Source organism: Theropithecus gelada, chromosome 7a, assembly GCF_003255815.1.
Source record: "Theropithecus gelada isolate Dixy chromosome 7a, Tgel_1.0, whole genome shotgun sequence".
Taxonomy (NCBI): domain Eukaryota; kingdom Metazoa; phylum Chordata; class Mammalia; order Primates; family Cercopithecidae; genus Theropithecus; species Theropithecus gelada.
This window is the reverse complement of record NC_037674.1, coordinates 8,829,904-8,851,933: the sequence shown is the minus strand read 5'-3', so window position 1 is coordinate 8,851,933 and position 22,030 is coordinate 8,829,904. Positions and strand designations below refer to the sequence as shown.

Here is a 22,030-nt window from a genome sequence, read left to right as displayed (position 1 = left end):
TTCAGAACAGCAGCTTTGTTACCAAAGCATTATTAATAACACTGGTCTCTTTAAACCATTAAGAAGTCATTACTAGGCAACCCCGTTAAGGAAAAGAGGTTTTAATGTATCCGGCAAAGTGGTTAAAAGCTTAAGATACTCCACTTAGAGTTTTTATGTCAGGAATCATACTCTCAGAGACGAACTGTTCTTGGGCTGGAGCTGTGCCCTATTTTGGGTAGGCAAAGAAAAACCAGGCTGGCACCATGAAGAAAGTAAGTCTGTGTGACAGCTCAGGTCTTTGGGCCACTCTGCACTTCACAGGGAAGACTCTATTCTTGCCATTGTGGATTCGCGTGTAGGCCTAGGTAGAAAGTGGCTAGAAAACCGCAGACCTTCCTAGTCCCAGCCCAGTGAGTTCACATGAGTCACGTGCAGCCACATGTATGGACTAGCAAGCTAGGGGTCCTGCAGGGGCCCCTGCTCTTCACCCTGATCCTCGCAGACAGCAGTGAGATACGTGGCCATGTGCCAGAGGATTCAAGAAGCCACAGTCTCACTTGGGACATCCATTCTATAAAAAGATTATAGAAAAAAAAAGTTGGTATATAAAAATAAATACGACTATATTATGAAGTTATAAGAGTTGCATTAATGTTGAAAAGAAAACATGGTAGGCCATCTCAGGTCAAATTCTTTAGCACTCAGATGCCACACATACTTTGTCCTCAGCTACTTAAACAGAAAAGTTTGAAAAATTGTGCTAAAGGGGTTGGAGGCCCTAGTCACAGGAAGTACATGTTTGCTTGGTCTTGTCTTATGTACTTTGATCGCCATGGAAACTATGGGCAGGCAACGCTGGAGTTCAGATCAGCCCTCTTTTCCTGCTTGGAGACAAGACAGGCAGAACTATGCTTGGCATCTGGAATGACGGTGGTGGCCTTACCTGGTTACATCGTTAATCAGTCGTGTCTGCAAGAGCAGGTTTCTCCGGGGCAGCAGGTTGTCACAGATCAGATTCTGGTTGGCTCTCACTGCAACCCCATTGCAGAGACAGAGGGAGCACAGGATATCCAGAACCTGCAGCAGGACACACCCACCAAACTTTAGGACCACCAGGAGGGCACAGTGAGCAGGACCACCACAGGGCATGAAGGAAGGAGTCATAAAGGGTGGGGTCTAGGTGATGGGTGGAGAGCTAGCTCAGAGCCAAGGACGCTTTGCCTCTTACCCAGAAGGAACGAGTGATGCCTCAGAGCCTGCTGCTTCTTGGGAAAATGAGTCTGGGCTTTTTTCTAGCCCCTCTGCTCTAGTCTTATGCCCCTTCCCCCCAAACTGTGCATAACATCAGTAGCCATTGTTCTATTACAGTAAGTAAGAGGCTGTGCTCTCAAGACAGACTGTCTAAGATATTATCCCAGCCAGGCCAGGACTAAGGTGTAGTGAGGCATCTAAGGCACAAAATCTAGGCCCTGCTCACGGTCTCAGCTCTGAAAACACACAGCAGAAGGATAAAAGGCCCTCCATGGACTTTCAACTCGAGCAGCACACTCTCACCCAGCCCTGATGGTGCTTGGCGCTGAGTATCAGTGGCTACTTATTAATAAAAAGGCACGTAAGATTCCCATCTAGCCAAGGTGTTGCATGTAGCAAGCTTGGGAATGGCATTTTGTGTAGGTGGGGTGATGGTAGGGCAGACTCCTGTTCTTCGGTCTGTTGCTGTGATACTATCAAAACTCATGAAGATACCCTTTAATTCCTGGAAACTGGTATTCTAAATATTTAACTCGCTCTCCTTCTCCCATCTAGAAGGAGAACAAACTGACAAGAGCCCACGTGGCCCAGGAATCGAAGAGACCCGTCATTAAACTGCTTCTGCCCCTTGTTTTCCAGCTGCCTAGGAAGTGGGAACAGCCTCTGTTTGCCTCGTCCTGCACGCTCACCTCTCCTTGCACTGTATCCTCTTCCATTCAGACCTTTTTGTTCCTATCATGGCAAAGCGAACTGTGCTGGGCCAGTCAGGCTCTGGTCCTCCCGCTCTCCTTCACAGAGAGGAATGTGCAAACAGCAGTCGATAAATAACAGCCACGATATGGCAGGTTGTACCAACAGAGAGGCAGGCAGCCTCGCTTCAGTCTCTCAAAGTGGCCACTGAAGACTCAATGCTTAGTGGGGTTTGATAGCTTCAAGGTGTTTGTGGCATTTGTATCCGTAATTCTCACAAACCAATTTTCTACCTGACTCCCTGAATGTCAGTTTTGTTCCAGATAAATACAAAGCACATTTACGGGACAAGCAGAAAAGAATCCCAAATGCAGTTTTGTGGGGGACTCTTACCATTAGCACTCTGTGAAAGATTTCAACTGTGGAAACCTGAAATCCAGAGGATTTCTCACCCTAAGAAAAGAGCCATAGATGGCCAGGAAATGAAATACTTTTCAGTCGGCCTATTACACATTTCATCTGTTTTGCCTTGGAGTGATGGCTGCGGGAGACTTGCTGTCACAGCCAGAGGGAAAGCAGGGCTTAATCCACATACGGTAAGAACAGCAAAGAGAAAAAGGCTCTGTGAAAAGCACATAGCCGAACAGAGCAGTGCCTCATCTGTAAAAAAATGATGCCACTTAAAGAATCAGAGTTGACATTGTTTCGGTTTTGCTTTAGGAGACACTCCTTCAGGTAAAACTGGGGAATGGGGATAAACTTCCTTTTCTAAAATAGTTCAAATGGGTTTGTGAAAGGAAAATATCTTGGGCCCCCAAAATCACTAAGGAAAACTCAAGCTGGAAACTGCTTAGGATAAACCTGCCTCCCGTTCTATTCAGTCACTGCTCTGCTCACCGAGATAGATGCATCTCTCATTTGCCTCCTTTGGAAAGGCTAATCAGAAACTCAGAAGAATGTAACCATTTGTGTATCACCTATCTGTGACCGGAAGTTCCCTGTCCGCTTCCAGTCTTCCTGTTTTGACTTCAAGTTGTCCCGCCTTTCCAGACCGAACCAATGTACTTCTTATATATATTGAGTGATGTCGCACATCTCCCTAAATGTATAAAACCAAGCTGTGCCCGGACCACCCTGGGGACATGTCAGCAGGACTTCCTGAGGCTGTGTCACGAGTGTGTCCTCAACCTTGGCAAAATAAACTTTCCAAATTAACTAAGACCTGTCCCATTTTCTGGGTTCACATTTTGGTAACCACGGGGGGGATTATGAGTGGAGATGCCCCTGACCTTTGACAAATCTCCTATCGGTGCTTGGTACCAGCATGAGCTAACCTTATGGCTTAAACAAATAGGACAATTTGCTGAGGTCTGAGAGTACCCCCTCCAGAGAATCCCTGATCTCCCAGAACTTTAGGTTGAGATCTAAAGTCTATTTTGCTATACAACTCCTTTTTTTTTTTTTTTTTTTTTTTAGTTTTACTTGCTTCCAACAGGAAGGCAAGTTTTCCTGCTTCCATGATGACGGAAGACAGGTAACTCCTTTATGGAGTTTGAGCTTGCTTCCAACAGGGAAGATGAGGTTTTTTTTTTTGTTTTTTTTTTGTTTGTTTTTGGTCCTGCTTCTAGGCTGGCAGACAGCAGTCTACAGCCTGAGACCCATTACTAGGTAAGAAACTGATTTGGGATTCTGTCCTGCAAATTCCTTTTAAACGATTAAAGTTAGCATTTAACAACCAGCTGGTGTTAATTTCTGCTTACACTTAGAGTGCTCAGAAGTCGTACAATTTGTGTGATCATTGTTGCTTTAGCAGCATTTTTGTCCTAGTAGAAATATGGTAATGAGATTAAAAATTTTTTTAAAGGAGCTCAATGGTTAAAAGTCAGCTTAATTAAAAGGCTAACATCCAAGATGGGGGTGTGTGTGTGTGTGTGTGTGTGCATGTGTGCATGTTTGTATTTGAAAGGTCTTCATGGTTTTGGTTGTTTGGTTTTCTCTCCTAAGGCCTTGTCCTTTTTTTTTTTTGAGCAAAAATTTTTTTTTTCTTCTCAGTTAACTGAATTCTGTTTTCATCTGATTTTTTTTAAATTAAAATAATTATGGCAACAGAGGCTACTCTTCAGTTTTTAAGGAAGGTGTACTTTAATTTTACGTTTAATTTGACTCAAAGAAAAATAACAGTGTCTCCGTCTAGCACCACCAGACTTTTTCTCTCTGTACTTTATGATGTAAATTTTGCTATTTGATTTTCACTTGAGTTGTTTCCCTTAATGTGCAAACATAAGGCTATTTAGCTGACAACTGCCTAGGGTTGTGAAACAGGTTATCAAGAATCTGAAAGTCTAAGACAGGGAAAAAAAGCGGTGGGGGGGAGTCTTTATAAATCTATAAAATGTACTTCCATTGGCATGCCTCACAAGTTTTTATATGTATTCATGTGATGTGTACAGTATGTTTTACTACTAACAATATATAAGAGCTCTAATTAATTGGCTCAAAAAATAAAAGCTCTTAAATTATATAATAAATAAGAAAAGATTAAATGCTTTTTAAAGTACCTGTAACTTAAGTAAAATCTTTTTTTTTTTTTTTTTTTTTTGAGATAGAGTCTCGCATTGCTGCACTGTTGCCCAGGCTGGCGTGCAATGGTGCAATCTTGGCTCACCACAACCGCCGCCTCCCAGGTTCAAGCGATTCTCTTGCCTCAGCCTCCTGAGTAGCTGGGATTACTGGCGCCCACCACCCAGCTAATTTTTTGTATTTTTAGTACAGACAGGGTTTCAGTATGTTGACCAAGCTGGTCTTGAACTCCTGACCTTGTGATCCGCCCACCTCGGCCTCCCAAAGTGCTGGGATTACAGGCGTGAGCTACTGCACCTGGCCAGTAAAATCTTTAATAAATAAGCTAGCTTTAAAATTACTGGTAAACTACTATTAGAAATGCCTTAAGAATTGCCCAGCAGACATTTTTGTTTGCATTTATTTATCAAGCAATTTCATACTTATCCCTGCCAAATACTGTAAGGTGTCAAAATTTGGCATAGGGGTTACAAAACTATAAGCCCAGCCCAAAATAGAATAATCTTTGCTTTTGTAATTTGTAATAAATAAGACATTGATAAGGATTTAATGAAAATAGCTGCATCTTGAATGTAGTAAGACTACTGTAACTTCTAATCCAGTGGCTTTAGGCAGTCTAGTCCACAGGCAATAAGATGTTTGTTTTGGGAAAGGACTGTTATTGTCTATTTCAAAGCTAAACTATAAATTACGTTCCTCCCAATGTTAGTTCAGCCTAGGCCCAGGAATGAACAAGGACAGCTGGGAGGTTAAGAGTGACATTGAGTCGCTTAGATCAAATCTCTTTTCAGTGTCTCAGTTATAATTTTGCAATGGCAGTTTTATAACTTTAAATAATGACTATCACAGCTTTCATGAATAATCTAGGTAAACAATTAAAACAATTAGGTAAATGTAATGACATAAATATTTGCAGACAAACTTGTCATAATTTAGAATATAAAGCTATATTAAATTAAATAATAGATATTTCACTATTTGGGTATTTTCCAATAAATACACATTGTAGGAAAACATTATTGCTAAAGAAAAAAGAAGTGTGTCCTTAAAAAAAAAGTGAACAAGTTTTGTCTAATTCAAAGCTTAAAGGTTATGTATAGAACAAGGTGAAAGGAACCAGGAATAAAAAAGATGTAAAGAAAGTTATAAAAATAAAGAGATTTTATTCTATCTTTTTTGAGGTGAAAAACTTACAGAGAAATAATTTTATATAAGAAAGAATCTTGTATGGTAAATTTAGTCCTAAAATAAAATAACTGCTTTTATAAAAAGGAGGGATGTTCACAAGAAATCAGAAAGTCCAACCATGTCATGAGCAGTCAGTGTAAGTCACAATAAGAGGATTTACATATTTAAAAAAATTCACACAATCAAGTTGTCATATTAAGTTTTGGTTTGCTTAGGAAAAAATTAACTGAGATAATTTTTTTTTAAAATTAATGTCATTACATCATTACATCTACGTATCTTCCTGTATGTGCTTTTAAAGTTCTTGTAACATTGAGTTACAGGGCTCTAACTCCTGGGTCTGAAAAGAACACCAAGTCCTGCTAAATCTTAAACACTGACAGCAATTAAAGGCTTATCATCAGGCCCTGTAGAAGATGTCAATCAAAATAAACCGCATTCCTGAGACAGAGGGCAAGAAATTAAAGCTATTCAACTCTTCAAGGCCCAGAGACTGTCACCAAAGAGGTGGGTATGTAAGATTGTAAGGGCCAATTTTGAAAGATAAAATAGGTTCAGTTCCTCTATAAATTAATTATCAATGTCAAAGGTACACTGATGTAAAACCAATATATGGACCCTTATGTCAGATTAACAAGGTTTTCTTGAAGCATTGACCAACCTCTTAATAAAGATTATAAAGGTTATAAAAGGCTTACTGAAGTTGTATTTTATAATCAAGATTAAATTTTATAAATTGTTTACCAAAGTTTGAAAAGCAAATGTAATTGACTTCATGCTGTTTTTATTAGGGCTTCTTGTTTAGAAAATTCAGTCTTCTCTCTCAAAGAATGAAGGTGTTTGCTTTTTGAAATGCTTGAATTATCACTTAAATGAATGACTTTACAATGACCTGTAATCCTATTTTGTAATCTCAAGTGTTTTAAACCTTTTATATTTGACAAACTTTCCAAAATCAAATTATAAATTATGCCTTTTTCTAACCTAATTAATCTTTTAAGACATTAGGTTCCCTAAAGTCCAAAAATGACGTAACTTAGCTTATTTGGTATAAAAATTATACAGGAAGCATTGTCAAATATGAAATGGTACTTGGTTTCTTTGGGCTATATTTGTATAAATGTGTTAGTGGTATGTATTCCAAAATTATGGGAAACTCCTGTAATTCTGATGTACCTTAGTGTACATTATCAGTAATAATCATAAGTGTTATGTTAAAATTGTTGCATGCCACAGAGGTAACAAATTTCCTTGTCAATTATTTCTTTTAACTATGGCTGCCTTAAAACTTTTTGTCATCCACAAACAATTGTCTTGTTTTATCTTGTTTTAAACCCTCTCTAAAAGGTGGGTTTATAATCAGCTGTAGGACTCTAACAGGTGCACTTAAATGCAGGTTTTCTGATAACTTTGTAAATTATGACATTGGAATAAAGGAAAACTTTCAGAACTTTCACGGAGAGCTAAAATGTTCATGGCTATCAAACAGAACAGAAGTTAACTGAATTAACTGAAGCAACAAAAAACTGAAGTAATCTTTTTGACTCTTTGCTTCAAACGTTGCTGATACTTTGTTTTGTTTTACAGAGTTAAGAAAACTTTTAAGCTATTTGTGGCTTTTAACAATTGAGTAAAGAACACTCCTGTGAACAAAATTTGGAGCATATTTGTTTCTCTCTACCTAACTTCTCCAGAATTTGGAACCTATTCATGAGTAGTCTCAGTTTATGGCAATAGAGTTATTTGTGTAAGTGCAGTAAAAATCAGTTTTCTTTTGTAATAGGGCACAGTGAGATACATTGGTTATTTTACCAAGGCTTTGACTGGAATGGTGTGCTTTCCTTTAAGGAATCAAACTTGACTTATGGAGCCAATAAAGCCCTTGGAACAAATGGCCTCATATTTTGTGTACACAGTCCATATACAGGGTTTCTGAGGTAAGTAAAGAATGTCACTTTCTGACATGTGCAGAAGCCCTAGGTTTATCTTGGACCCTCCAGAGGAGAGGAAATTCACCCACCTCATAGGTATTTGATGGCACAAATCCATGGCTGGGCTCAGCTTTAAAAAGTCATATCTGAGATTCCTGCTATGCAGCAAAGTTCCATCAAAGCCCATTTAAAAGTCTATGTAAAAACTAATTACCCTTGCTGCACTGTATACAAATATTAGTCCAAGTATAATAAAGCAAACCAGTCCTACCATGATTTGTCTGTAGTGAAAATGGGAAACTGCAGAGAGAAAAATTATGTTTCAAGTAGACCTGTTGTTAGATTCTGGTCTGCCTGATATTTTTTTCAATTTTATTGTTTTCTACAGTTTGGGACCGAATTCTAATTTTTCCTGGTTACAAGTCTTCAAAATAATGTTTTCAAATTGTTTTCCTTCTTTTTTCCATTTTTCCTAATTTGGAGTCACTGAAAACTAAGTTGTGCTTTCTTAAAACCCTGTATACTGAAGCCAGACAACTTAAATAAACTTCAGAAGAAAGTAACAGCAACCTGTTTACGTACATAAGCCACTTTCATACCTGCCTACTAATGTACGGACTTCGGAGTAACATGGCCTATATGGATTTTTCCAGGATTGTTCTTTTGTTTGTTGTTTTTTTCTCCCTCCCTCCCTGCTGTTTTCTCTTCACAGGATGTGGGACTTCACAACTTCCTAAAAATGAGCTTTTGGGACCTACCCATCTAGGAATAAACCCTTCCAGCTATGAGAGACCAGATGAAACCCGAGACCAGAGACTCATTCTCTTGTAAAATCCTGTCTCCAAAAGATTAAAAAAAAAAGAAAAGTGGGGAAATGTGTAGGAAAATGTCTTTAGCGCCCACAATCACTAAGGAAAACTCAAGCTGGGAACTGCTTAGGGCAAACCTGCCTCCCATTCTAGTCAAAGTCACTCCTTCGCTCACTGAGATAGATGCATTATCTGATTGCCTCCTTTGGAAAGGCTAATAAGAAACTCAGAAGAATATAACCATTTGTGTATCACCTATCTGTGACCTGGAAGCTCCTTCTCAGCTTCCAGTCTTCCTGCCTTTGCTTCAAGTTGTCCCGCCTTTCCAGACTGAACCATTGTACTTCTTACATATACTGATTGATGTCTCACGTCTCACGTCTCCCTAAATGTATAAAACCAAGCTGTGCCTGGACCACCTTCGGCACATGTCGTCAGGACTTCCTGAGGCTCTGTCACAGGCATGTCCTCAACCTTGGCAAAATAAACTTTCTAAATTAACTAAGACCTGTCTCAGATTTTCTGAGTTCACAGGTTCTTTTAAAAGAGAAGGGAGTGCAGACAGGTCCAGTCCACCATGGGGGGGTATGCAGGCATTGCAGCTAGAGGCCATCTGTACTTTCTGACAGACAGGGGGCATCTTGGTGACCTCTGGAATACCTGACTGCAGAGGCAGGTACTGCTGAGTATTCACCAGACTCCATTTTCTTCTCCTTCTGAACATACAAAGGCTTTATATCCCAGCCTTCACTTGCAGGGATAGGGGATCATCTGACAAAATTCTGGCCAATAGGAAGTGGGTGGGCCCCAGGAGTGGGCCCCACCAACCTTACCTTCCTTCCACTGGATACAGATATCCAACAAGGGATTCCAAAGCCCAAAGATCTCCTTATTTCAAGTGTGATCCCCAGAACAGCAGCACTGGTACCATCTAGATCATCAGCCATAGCGCTACCATTCTAGAAATACGGATGCTTAGCCCTAGCCCCACTCCCAAATTACTGAATCAGAGCCTTCATGTTAACATGATCCCCAGGAAACTTGTAAACACCTTATTGTCTGTGAGGCTCTGCCCTTAGGGGATGGTGAAGCCAATAACCACACTCACTGGAGCCCTCCCACTGGCCTTGGAGAGTCATATGAGCAAAAATAAATTTTGACTACGCTAAGCCACTGACAATATGGGGTTGTGTGTCATCAGAGTTAGGCCTCCCTAATCAATGGCCCATTTGTGGGGTTCATTTGTTTCTGGTTGTATTCATTCTCATCACTGATACCACATTTCACTCGAGAGCCTCTCATTTTGCTTTTATCTCTATTACTGTCTATCCCAAACACAAGCTTATATGGGAATTATACTTTGAAGATAAATATCTATGGAAACATTGTTTGGCTGTTGCATTTTTATCATTAGATTTCATCTGTAAAAACAGTCTTACTAAACAAATGCTAACTATATTTATTCTGAGATTTTTATATCAAGTCCTATATTTGAGAAACAAGTGCTATTCAGATCCCCCCAGGCTAAACCTTTGATTCCTGATTGATACTTTCTGAGAATCAATGATATTACTATTTTATCATATATTTTTCTCAAAGGTAGCCCCAAATCCTTGAAAAACAAAGATAATAAAAAGTCTTTATCTATGACAACTTTGAGCAGGTTTGGATTAAGGCAGCTTCAGGGGCAAGTAGAAAATGCATATTTTATTTATATTAGCAGAATCTTACCCTGGAAAAACTACAGGGTGACTGTTAGAATTTTCATCATTCTTTTTACCAAATAACAAAATTAGTGCTACTAACATAGTGGGTTTCTTGCCACTGATAAGGCACCTGTGGGATGAGATGAGGCCTGTACATATATGTGAGCTTCCATTAGTTCAAGGTGAAACAGGAGTAGATTCTAGCTCACTCATTTGTTCCTTTTATTCATTTATTAAACCTTTAACAAACATGTATGAATGTTTGCCACGTACAACATCTTAGCTGGGTGCTATGAGGATTACAAAGACAGTCCCTACCACAAAGGAACTTACAGGTGTAAGAGAAATAGATATGTAAAAATAACTATAAAAGGAGGCAGATTAGAACAATCATTACAGCAGAGAACAAATCATAAGAGAAGAGACGAATTCCAACTGGAATCAGAAAAAGATTCATGAAGGAAGTGGCGTTTGAACTAAGTTTCAAAGAGCAGACAATAATTTATTTATTTTTATTTATTTATTAATTGATCAGAGAAGAACTTTGATGAGTCCTGGAAAAGTAGGAAGTGAGGAGCTGCTGAAGGATCCACAAGAGTGAAATCACTGAGAGGTCAAAGGGTTAAGTGCATTCAGAAAATATGGAGTGAGCACTGCAACACACTCCTGTCCTTTTCACTCCAAAGACTGTGTTCTTTCCCTATAACTTTTTGACCTCAAATCTGATCATGCTTTTGATGAGTGGCAGTTATTTCCATGAAAGGGACAAAGCTAACAACTTGAATATTTCAGCAAAGAAGTAAAGGTATAATAATTGCTACCATTATATGTAGTCTCAATTCTAAGCATATGATTGGAATTGGCAAGGTACAGAAAGAACTTTAACATCTCAAACCCATAAGATGTAAGATTATATTTAAAGGAAAAATGTCATACCCTAAAGGCTACCTTCATGAACCCATAGGAGCCCTCCAATTCCAGTCTGCCAAACACTAACTTATATGAAAATGCCTTCTAGGCAATCCCATTTACAATAGCTGCCAAAAAACAAAACTCTATGAAAATATTTAACCAAGGAGGTGAAAGATCTCTAAAAAAACTATGAAACATTGATGAAATTGCAGATGACACAAATGGAAAAACATCCCATGCTCATGGATCAGAAGAATGAGTATCTTTGAAATGACCATACTGCCCAAAGCAATCTATAGATTCAATACAATCCCTATCAAAATACCAGTGTCAGTCACAGAATTAGAAAAAACAATCCTAAAATTCCTATGTAACCAAAAAAGAACCTGAGTAGCCCAGACAATCTTGAGCAAAAAGAACAAAGCTGGAGGCATCACATTACTTTCAGGCCTCTGAGCCCAAGCTAAGCCATCGTATCCCCTCTGACCTGCACATAGATACATCCAGATGGCCTGAAGCAAGTGAAGAATCACAAAAGAAGTGAAAATCGCCGGTTCTTGCCTTAACTGATGACATTCCACCATTGGGATTTGTTCCCGCCCCACCTTAACTGAGTAATTAACCTTGTGAAATTCCTTCTCCTGGCTCAAAACCTCCCCGACTGAGCACCCTGTGACCCAAACCCCCTTTGACTGTAATTTTCCACTACCCACCCAAATCCTATAAAATGGCCCCAACCCCATCTCCCTTTGCTGACTCTCTTTTCAGACTCAGCCCGCCTGCACCCAGATGAAATAAATAGCCTTATTGCTCACACAAAGCCTGTTTGGTGGTCTCTTCACACAGACACGCGTGACACAATTACCTGACCTCAAATTATACTACAAGGCTATAGTAAGCAAAATAGCATGGTACTGGTATAAAAATAGACACATGGATCAATGGAACAGAATAGAGAACTTAGAAACAAAGCCACAGAGCTACAGCCAACTGATCTTTGACAAAGTCGACAAGAACATACAGCGGGGAAGGGACGCCCTTTTCAACAAATAGTGCTGGCAAATTTGGATTGCCATATGCAGAAGAATGAAAATGGGATCCCTCTCTTTCACTATATACAAAAATCAACTCAAGATATAATTAAAGACTTAAGTGTAAGACCTGAAACTATAAAAATTCTAGAAGTAACCTGGGGAAAATTCTTCCAGACATTGATCTAGGCAAAGAATTCATGATTAAGACCTCAGAAGCACAAGCAACAAAAACAAAAAATAGATAAATGGGACTTAATTAAATGAAAAAGCTCTGCAAAGCAAAATAAATAATCAATAGAGTGAATAGAAAACCTATAGGAGAAAATATTTGCCAACTATGCATCCAACAAAGGACTAATATCCAGAATTTACAAGGAACCCAAACAACTCAACAACAACAACAACAAAACAAATAATCCCATTAAAAAGTGGGCAAAGGACATGGACAGACATTTTTCAAATGAAGACATGTGAATGGCCAAAAAGCATATGAAAAAATGCTTAGCATCACTAATCATCAGAGAAATGCAAACTAAAACCACTATGAGATGTCATCTTAACACTAGTCAGGATGGCCATTATTGAAAAAGATTAAAAAATAACAAATGTTGGTAAGGATACAGAGAAAAGGGACTGCTTATACACATTGATGGAAATATAAATTAGTACAACCCCTATGGAAAACAGTATGAAGATTTCTCAAAGAACTAAAAATAGATCTACCGTTTGATCCAGCAATCCCACTACTGAGTATTGACCCAAAGGAAGATAAATTGCTATATCAAAAAGATATCTGCATTTGTATGTTTATCACAGCCCTATTCACAATAGCAAAGACATGGAATGAACATACATATCCATCAGGGGAAGATTAGAAAATGTGGTGTATATACAAACACAATGGAATACTGTTCAGTCATAAAAAAGAATGAAATCAGGTTTTCGCAGCAACACAGATAGAACTGCAAGCCATAATCTTAAAGTGAAATAATTCAGATACAGAAAGTCAAATACTGCATATTCTCACGATTAAGTGGGAGCTAAATAATGTGGAGATGTGGACATACAGAGTGGGGTGATAGGCACTGGCAACTTCGAAGTGTGGAAGGGGGTAAATGATGAGAAATTGCTTAATGAGTATAATGTACATTATCTGGGTTGGGGTTACAATAAAAACCCAGACTTCAGCACTACGCGATATAGCCAGGTAACAAAATTGCACTTGTACCCCTTGTTTTTTATAAATAAAAAAGCAAATAAAATGCTTTCTAGTGGTAAATTTTTCACTGCAGAAATTTTGTATTTAGATAATTATAAAAATAAAATCACAAAATTAAATATATTCTCACAGAACATTTGGATTCTGAAGAACATGTTCACAGGCTGCAGCTTGAAAAAAAACACTGGAAAGAATATTCAATTTCTGCTCCTAGTGTGTCATTAATTATTAATTAGCTGTGTGACCCTGGGAAACCACTTAACATCCAAGGACCCAGGCCCCGCCCTTCTTTCTGCCACTGTCATGTACAAATAATAATGATGCTATGTCGTAAGGTCGTAATGAGACCTCAATAAGACACACATGAACACTGACAGCAATAACTGGCATTTGTTAAGTGTAAAATAAATGCCGGTTATCATTACTGTTGTCGCTCTTGTGAGAGGACTTCTGAGGTCCCTTGTGCCTTTAAAATTCTGCATATTTTGAGTCACTGTCTTCACCGAAAACTAAGTGGACTGGTCAGAGACTCCGGAAATTCTAGGACTGGAGACAACAATGCAGCCCGGACAGAAAAACGTTACCTTGACATTTTCCAAGCCAAGATGAAGTGTTGCATGGAAGTCTGGCCTCCACTCCACACATTCTTTGCAAAATGACCACAAATACATTAGTGATGATTTGAACCTGTTTTTTCTCTTTGAAAATAAAAGCTATCCAATGGAGTAATACCTAAGGAAGGACCTGAATTTATGACAAACCTTTACCCAAAAATCTATCCAAAAATGGAAAAGAAACATCTTTGAAAAGACTCTTAGGTATCAAGATCACACTGCTTCAACTTTTACATTACCAGAATTTCTCTAACAATGTCTTGGTTCTAGAAGATTAAAGGCTACTCTGATAACATATCAGATCAGGCATTGATTTCTAGCAAAACACTTCCACTTGGTGGGCCTGAATTTTCCTAACTGTGGAAAGGGTAGAATAGTAATCAACTTGCCACCAAGTGACATGCATCAAATGCTTTGTGACTTTTGGCTGAAAGAAGCCACAACAAAGTTGGTTATTTATTAAGTACACTATGTGTTCTAATAATAAAGAAACCTCTGGGGCAATGAGACGAGAGCAGCTTTCCTGTGAAAAGGCTTCTCTGACATTTGCACGTAGCCCATGGCTCCTAGCACGCGTTGCTCAGGTGCTTATCGATCCTTCTCATTATACTTCCCAGACAGGAAGGAACGTGTTGGAACGCAGAGCATCTGGACTGAAGCTGAAGCTTCATGCTTGCCTTTCATTTACCCCATTTGGAAAAGCAATTTCAGATCCCACGTATTTCTTTTTATTCTTTGTCAAACAATTTCACACATGCTAAGGACCACGGCTTTCTGCTGCCCAAGGCGGATGCATGTCAGTCTATGCTGCCGAGTCTCGATCTCCCGGACACACTGAGCTGTCTCAGATATGCAGTCCCCGCCGATGATGACAAGCAGAGACTGCCAGTGACCAAGCCTACTTCTCTCTGCTCTGTGGAAGCACAGCTGCAGTCCCACATGTCCCATCATGCTTTCTGTTCTGAAATATACCTCCTGGGCTGTTGAATATTGCGTCTGTTCACTAATTAGCACAGTAGCCCCCATGTGTGTGCAGATGTTGAAGGGTCAGGAAAAAAACTCTCCGTATTTTAGTACACTTTCCCCATAGATCACTGTGTCTTAGAGATATAACTTCATAAAAATAGAGATGTCAGAACTGTGAGATCTCAAAAAAATGATATAGCATTCCACTTAGTGAGATGCCACTGTCTCCATTTTACAGATGACATAACTGAGGCCCCAACTCCTATAGCTGCTTTGTATAAAAGGGAGGGACCAGTGGCTTCAGTTCTCCTGCTTGCACATGCACAGACTCATTTACTTCATTTGTTTTCACTCACAGTAAATCTGATTTTGTTTAATAACAAACCACGTTGCTAAGACTTTCTACACTGTTTTAAATCTGATGTCTTCATATCTTTTCTATACAGCTTGGTATAAGCTGTTTCACTACTAAGTTCCTGAACCAGTCCCGTACGGTTGGCCTTGTGCAGACAGGGCCTATTGAGTGTCCCACAGTGAGCCGGTGTTAAGGGTTAATGATAATGAGTGGCCACTGGGGAGCTGGTGAAAACCCATGGAACCATCCAGAGACCAGTGCGGCTGCCCACCTTGGAGTGTGCTTGTATGCAGGGAAAGTCTTTTTCCAATTTCCCAAGATTTTTATCACAGTCAAGAAAGAGACTAATCCTAGTCTCTTTTCCATACAGCTCTAATCCTAGTCTCTTTCTTGACTGTGATAAAAATCTTGGGAAATTGGAAAAAGACTTTCCCTGCATACAAGCACACTCCAAGGTGGGCAGCCGCACTGGTCTCTGGATGGTTCCATGGGTTTTCACCAGCTCCCCAGTGGCCACTCATTATCATTAACCCTTAACACCGGCTCACTGTGGGACACTCAATAGGCCCTGTCTGCACAAGGCCAACCGTACGGGACTGGTTCAGGAACTTAGTAGTGAAACAGCTTATACCAAGCTGTATAGAAAAGATATGAAGACATCAGATTTAAAACAGTGTAGAAAGTCTTAGCAACGTGNTGGGAGTTATACCTGATGTAAATGACGAGTTGATGGGTGCAGCACACCAACATGGCACAACTATACATATGTAACAAACCTGCACGTTATGCACATGTACCCTAGAACTTAAAGTATAATAATAATAATAAATAAATAAATTAAGAAAAAAAAAAGAAAGAGACTAATCAACATACTCTCAGTAATACACAATGGTCATGAACGTTACGAAGGGAAACACCAGGCAAAGTCAATCACTGTTCTTTCCACACCTACCTTGTGATTCCGCCCGTGCTTATCCAACAGGGAGATGATGGACTTGATGTGGCCCTCTGCTATCAGATTTAAGGCTTCCGGACTTTCAGTTAAGATGCAGTGCAAAACTTCCAAGATACCTACATGAATGCCACAAACATCATTTGGACATTAAATGCCCTGCAGAAGTGACCATAATTTAGAAACCTGAGTGTGAACAGACCTTCCTGAGGGGACAGGATATCATCAATTCTTTGAATCTATCAAATATTTCCAGCCAGAAAAAATGCATTCATTTCCGGCAGACTTCAGAGCCCCCCGAGGCCAACCAGGCTGTAATTTACTGGTGATTTTAATTCAGCACAAACCCTATCTCCTGCTTCCTGGACAAATACATGATCTTTGTATGTTAAAATATAGAGAAGCAGCTACAAAATAAAAATTTTCATTTGATCAAACTAAATAACACTTCATTTAAAAATAGATATAAAAGAAGATGTCCAGTTTACTATAAATTCTAAAGGTCATTCAAGTAATTTGGAAAATATTCTGAGTTTCTCCCAAATAAGAATTTTTCTAGGAACTACCTTGGAAATTATTTTTATTTTAGGTCTACTCATGTATCAAACAAATTGTAAGCTCACACAATAAAGTCGATTTGGCTTCCCCCCCTTTTTTGGTACACTGGATAAGTTATGTAAGTGAAGGCTTAAGAAAAACGAGTGCCTCTACAGCCTGGCACATACATGGTAACATCATGATGGAAATTCAAGGGAAGTAGTTGGCTAATAGCTTAATCAGTTTTATTAAGAAAATTCCTTTTGATTCTGTTTTTTACTCAATGTTTTCATAAATTAGCCTGAAATGTAATCTAGCCCATGAGACTGAGGCACTGAAGAAAAGAGAGGCTTAGGAAGATGTGTGTAGGTGGATGATCCTTGGGGAAACCTCTCTTGGCTGGTCTGTTAAAACACCTGTCATGTCTAGACTATGAGAAAAGCATCAAAACCCTCCAGCTTCAGCTTCCCCATGAGAGGCCTACAACTGCCATGTTTGCTCATCTCGGAGGAAGCAAACTGCTAAGCCCTGCAGCATGGTCACTTCCCAATGATGACCACACTCTTGGCTCAGATTCTCCGTAAGTCATGAGGCAGGACTATAGATATGATGTGAAGGGTGAGCCAGGAGAGAGGGGTGAGTGGGGATCATTTTTCCTCTCATCCCTGTCACTCTTCACTCCCACTTTTAGAACTATAAGAAATAGTTTGGACAATACTGAAAAGGGTTTAAAAACCCAGAGAATAAGAATATAATAGGAGTTAGAAGGAGACAAGGATCACTAGGTGGGTGGGTGGGGTTGCGGAGGGGTGATTAATGGACCCAAGGACTAAAATGAAGGCATGGAATAACAATGAAGGCACAGAGTAAAACATTTAAAAAGGACGGACTGTTGAAGTCTGGGTTAGAGTTGTTAAATAAAGTTGTACAAGTGCCAGGAAGCTTGAAGACTATTTCTTCTTAATTTTGAAGTAATGATTTGAGGATTGTTTACAATCCATTGGAAAAGATTCAACTTTGTTTTCTTTTTTACAGAAAGAAAAAAAAAAACCCTTCATCTTTTCTAGTTATAGTTTCCTGTCAACTCTCACCTGAGGAAGATTCTAGTCTGTCCAATTTACTGATGAGCCAATCAAGGTTATTGGAGAATTGAGCGCAATTGTTTCTGTTTCCACGAATGAGAGCAGCTGCAAACAAGGAGATGTTTGATCACAGAGGTTAAAGGATATAATGATGGGCATGAGAACTTGGAAAGCTGTTGAACACTTCGCTTAGCAACTAAAAGGAACTGAATGCCAGTCTTACTCTACCTAGCCCTCTGACACAATTCTGTTTCTTTTTTCCTTTTTTTTTTTTTTAGAGACAGTCTCAGTCGGTCACCCAGGCTGCAGTACAGTGGCTCATTGCAGCCATGAACTCCTGAGCTTAAGTGATTCTCTTGCCTCAGCCTCCAGAGTAGCTAAGACTATAGGCATGCACCACCATGTCCAGCTAATTTTTAATTTTTAATTTTTTTTTTTTTTGAGATGTAGTTTTCACTCTTGTTGCGCAGGCTGGAGTGCAGTGGTGCAGTCTCAGCTCACTGCAACCTCCACCTCCTGGGTTCAAGTGATTCTCCTGCCTCAGCCTCCCAAGTAGCTGGGATTACAGGCGTGTGCCACCACACCCAGCTAATTTTTGTATTTTTAGTAGAGATGGTGCTTCACCATGTTGACCAGGTTGGTCTCGAACTCCTGACCTCAAGTGATCCACCCGCCTTGGCCTCCCAAAGTGCTGGGATTACAGGAGCGAGCTACCATGCCTGGCGTAAATATTTTTAATTGAGATGGGGGTCTCAATATGTTGCTCAGGTTAGTCTTGAACTCTTGGACTCAATCGATCCTCCTCACCTCAGCCTCCCAAACTGTTGGAATCACAGGCGTGAACCACCACACCCAACCTCTTTCTATACTTAGAAAAATAAAAATCTAGTATTGGCTCACTTTACAAGTATTTCCAGAGAGCCTGCTATGTACCAAACACCTGCCCAGTTGTTCAGACTAGAGCAATGGGGAAGGGAGGGAGATTCCCTGCCTGCATCAAGCAGGCAATGGAGACAATAAATGCATAAAGTAATGAAATTACTGCATTGTGATAAGCAAGAATTTAATACTGGCTTGGTTACTGACTTAAGAACTCAACTTCTTGCAATGTTTTCTTAAATTTAGCTACAGATTTATTATTCTTCAGTGCTAAAGGAAGGCACCCCAGTGAACACAGCTGGAAAGGTCGGCTATACACTAATGGATGCATAATAGCAGCATGTAACTATAAAATATCTAAAATATATCCTTATTTGACAGTGGTTCTTGAGGCATGGTCCCTGGATCAGCATCACCTAAGAATTTGTTAAAAATGCAAATTCTCAGGCCTCATCCAGCTTTACTGATTTAGAAACTCTGGGGGTGGGCCTCGGCATCTGTATTGTAACCAGCCCACCCGCGGATCCTGATGCCTGTTCCTACTTGAAAGCCACTGGCAGACGATATTGCAAAGAAAGGGAGAGAATTTGCTGTCAATTGAGTTTTACCAATCTACACCAAATAACCTTCTCTCCACAGGACAAAAAAAGAGTAGATGCAAATCTGGAAGAAGTCCATGTAAACTGATTAGCCCCCAGGTAGCTTGCCCTTCACATGATAGGTTTGAATTGGAATTTCACTGAGGCTGCTACATGGCAAATTTAGGATAAAGAAAGGCCTCCTCCAGGGCCTCAGCTTTCTATCTTCAGTCAGTAGAGGACACAATTCAAGTCTGAGCTCCTAACCTCCTTTTCAGGTCAGTTGCAACAAGGAAGTTAAGCACAAGAGTCCTGGAGTTACACTGCTGAGTCTCAAGCCATAGCTCCATCAGTTACTAGATGTGTAACCTCGGGTTATGAGCATCACATACATCGGTTTCTTCATCAGCGAAATGACAATAATAGTAACGAACCCTTAAAGTGTTGTTCTGGGGTTCAAAAGAGATATTTCACCACTCACACAAAGATTAATAATTGTTAGGTATTATTGTTAAAATCATGCTTACTGGGTCAATACAAAACATTAGAGTTTGAAGACACTTTACACGGTCATAAAGTGACAATCAGTACTGTGGTAATCCAATCAGCTTGAACCCTAAGCTGGGGAATAGGTCCAGACTGATTTCTCTGGGCTCCCTTCTGGCCTAGTGAACTTTCTATGATAGATTTCCTCTCAGTGGGACATACACAGAGCAAAGCCCTAAAGTACTAGCTTATCACAGTGTCTGGGTAACTCCTGGCGGCCACCTTCCTGCATAGGCTCATACTGCCTTCTCTCTGCCTCCCACCCATAGGCAGGTGGCCTAGGCCTTCTGGATGGAACCTGTTGTAGCAGGCACCAGAACATCACTACACACTCCATACTGCGAGAAGATAAGCTTGTTGCTGGAATATTCTTACTTCCCACCTTTTTCTTTTCACTAAAATGAAATAAATAACAGGCCAAAGCAGTGGGAATCATGACTAACAAGTGGACAAGTGAGAGGGCACAGATTTAAGAGAATAACAATTCTTAAAGTGCAGGTGATATCTTTGCAGAAGTTTAAAACTGGAAGACATCGTAAATGTGCTCTAGTCTTGTTTCCTCATGAAAGGTAAGGAATAGAGGTTGATGGAGCGTAGGTGACTGTCAAGAGTTTCCCAGGTAGTTGCAGTGAAACTGATTACCATCTGCTTCTACTGGCTGCTACTAGTTAACAGAATGAACAGCTGGGTTAAAACTGAATGGCTAACAAAAGGCTTCTAAGGAATGAGGCAGTCGAAATATCACAGGGTTAATGGCAACTTAAAGACAATCTTGGGATTTCACATGGAAATCGTCCCAGGGAGAAGGCACTGTATGTGTACTTACCCAGCAATTTGTAGAGGAGGTTCAGAATTTCTTTCCAGGCCATGCCACTCTCTTCCCTTGCAATCCCTGCAAAGTGTGCTACGCTATTGTAGATATTTAAGCGGTCAATGCAATTTAAGACAAGAGCCAACATTCCCTGAGAAGGAGAGTGGAGGAAAATATAAACATTACTGATTAAGAAAGCAGAATCCCTTTTGCTCTTTCCCTTCCTGTATCATTCACCTTTTAAAGCTGATAATGCCAATATGCAAATAAACCTTCATGATGCCAGTTGGGTTTTGTTTTTTTTCCCTCCTAAAAACAAAATATGCATTTTTATGCCTGAGAGACCTAAATAGCATCCATTTGGAGAGTGAGTCAGCAGCCTCTTCTGACAGGTTGCCCCCACGTGCTTAACTCAATCCAAGGACATACTTAGGAAGAGGGAGGGTGAATGAGTTTCACAAAAACCTGCTTTTGGTCTGGTGTGAAGTGGTTCTGACTCACCCAGAAACAGCTCTAGATATAGTACCTATTTCTCTCTTAAATATCAAGTAAGTTCAAGTTCCATTCAGATGCACAAAACAACCATGCTTGCTTCCTACCTCCCCACCCCCCAAAAAAGGTGGGATTTAGAGACAATAACACTATCACCACTTTTCTAGCTAATTTGAAATACTACGCCACCCAGTAAAAATCTGTGCTAGCTGTTCTTAGCACACAGGAGGGAGATGGTAAATGGAATTTCAGTAGCCTTTAAGGCATTGAGAATGTCCCCGGGACCAAAGTCTGGTTAGATCAGAAGACTGAGCTGGGATGGTTTACATTCCATACCACTAACTTTGGAAATGCCCAAGCGACAAGCCCTGTGCCCACGTATGGCAGGCCCAGAAGTACAACCATGGCCTGTTGGCACTAAATCATCACGTCTCCGAGTTTGGAAAAGGCTTGTGACTTGTCTGTGGTCATACACAGCCGGAGATGAAGCCAGAATGAGGCCCTGGGTCTCTTAAGCCCCAGTTGGCATTTTCCTCATGGCCAGGTCCCACTCCCAGTGACTCAGATGCTGAATTCTGACATAAGACTTAGCATATTCTGTGTCTTTTAAACCAGCTTCTCAGGTATTCTTAATGTGGTAGAATCCAGGCATCTGTATTTTTCAAACAGGTTTCCCAGGTAATTCTAACATTTCCCAAAACTTGGGAATCACAGCCAATGTCATGCTCTCACAGCTGATATTTACTGAAAATGTATTTTCGATACACATGTGGCACTGAAGCTTTAAAACGTAATCTGGTTTGAACATGCCAGCCATTGCTAATGTAACCAGCTTTGGCGGACAGGGAAGGCTGGCTTCCAATTTCCCAGCTTCCAAATCTCTCTTGTCCTCTGGCTCTCTCATAAACACGTGCAT

The 22,030-nt window shown here is 40.0% G+C and overlaps 1 protein-coding gene across 2 annotated transcripts in view; it reads right to left on the bottom strand.

Moving 5' to 3' along the window:
• Positions 1-22,030, bottom strand: part of RYR3 (ryanodine receptor 3) — a 584,152-nt gene that overhangs the window by 280,365 nt on the left and 281,757 nt on the right. For both annotated transcript variants that reach the window (XM_025390215.1, XM_025390216.1), the window contains exons 14-17: positions 20,638-20,773; positions 17,818-17,913; positions 16,190-16,308; positions 926-1,059 (exon numbers count right to left, since the gene is read on the bottom strand). In XM_025390215.1, coding sequence (XP_025246000.1) covers positions 926-1,059; positions 16,190-16,308; positions 17,818-17,913; positions 20,638-20,773 — 485 coding nt within the window. The remainder of the gene's footprint in view (positions 1-925; positions 1,060-16,189; positions 16,309-17,817; positions 17,914-20,637; positions 20,774-22,030) is intronic.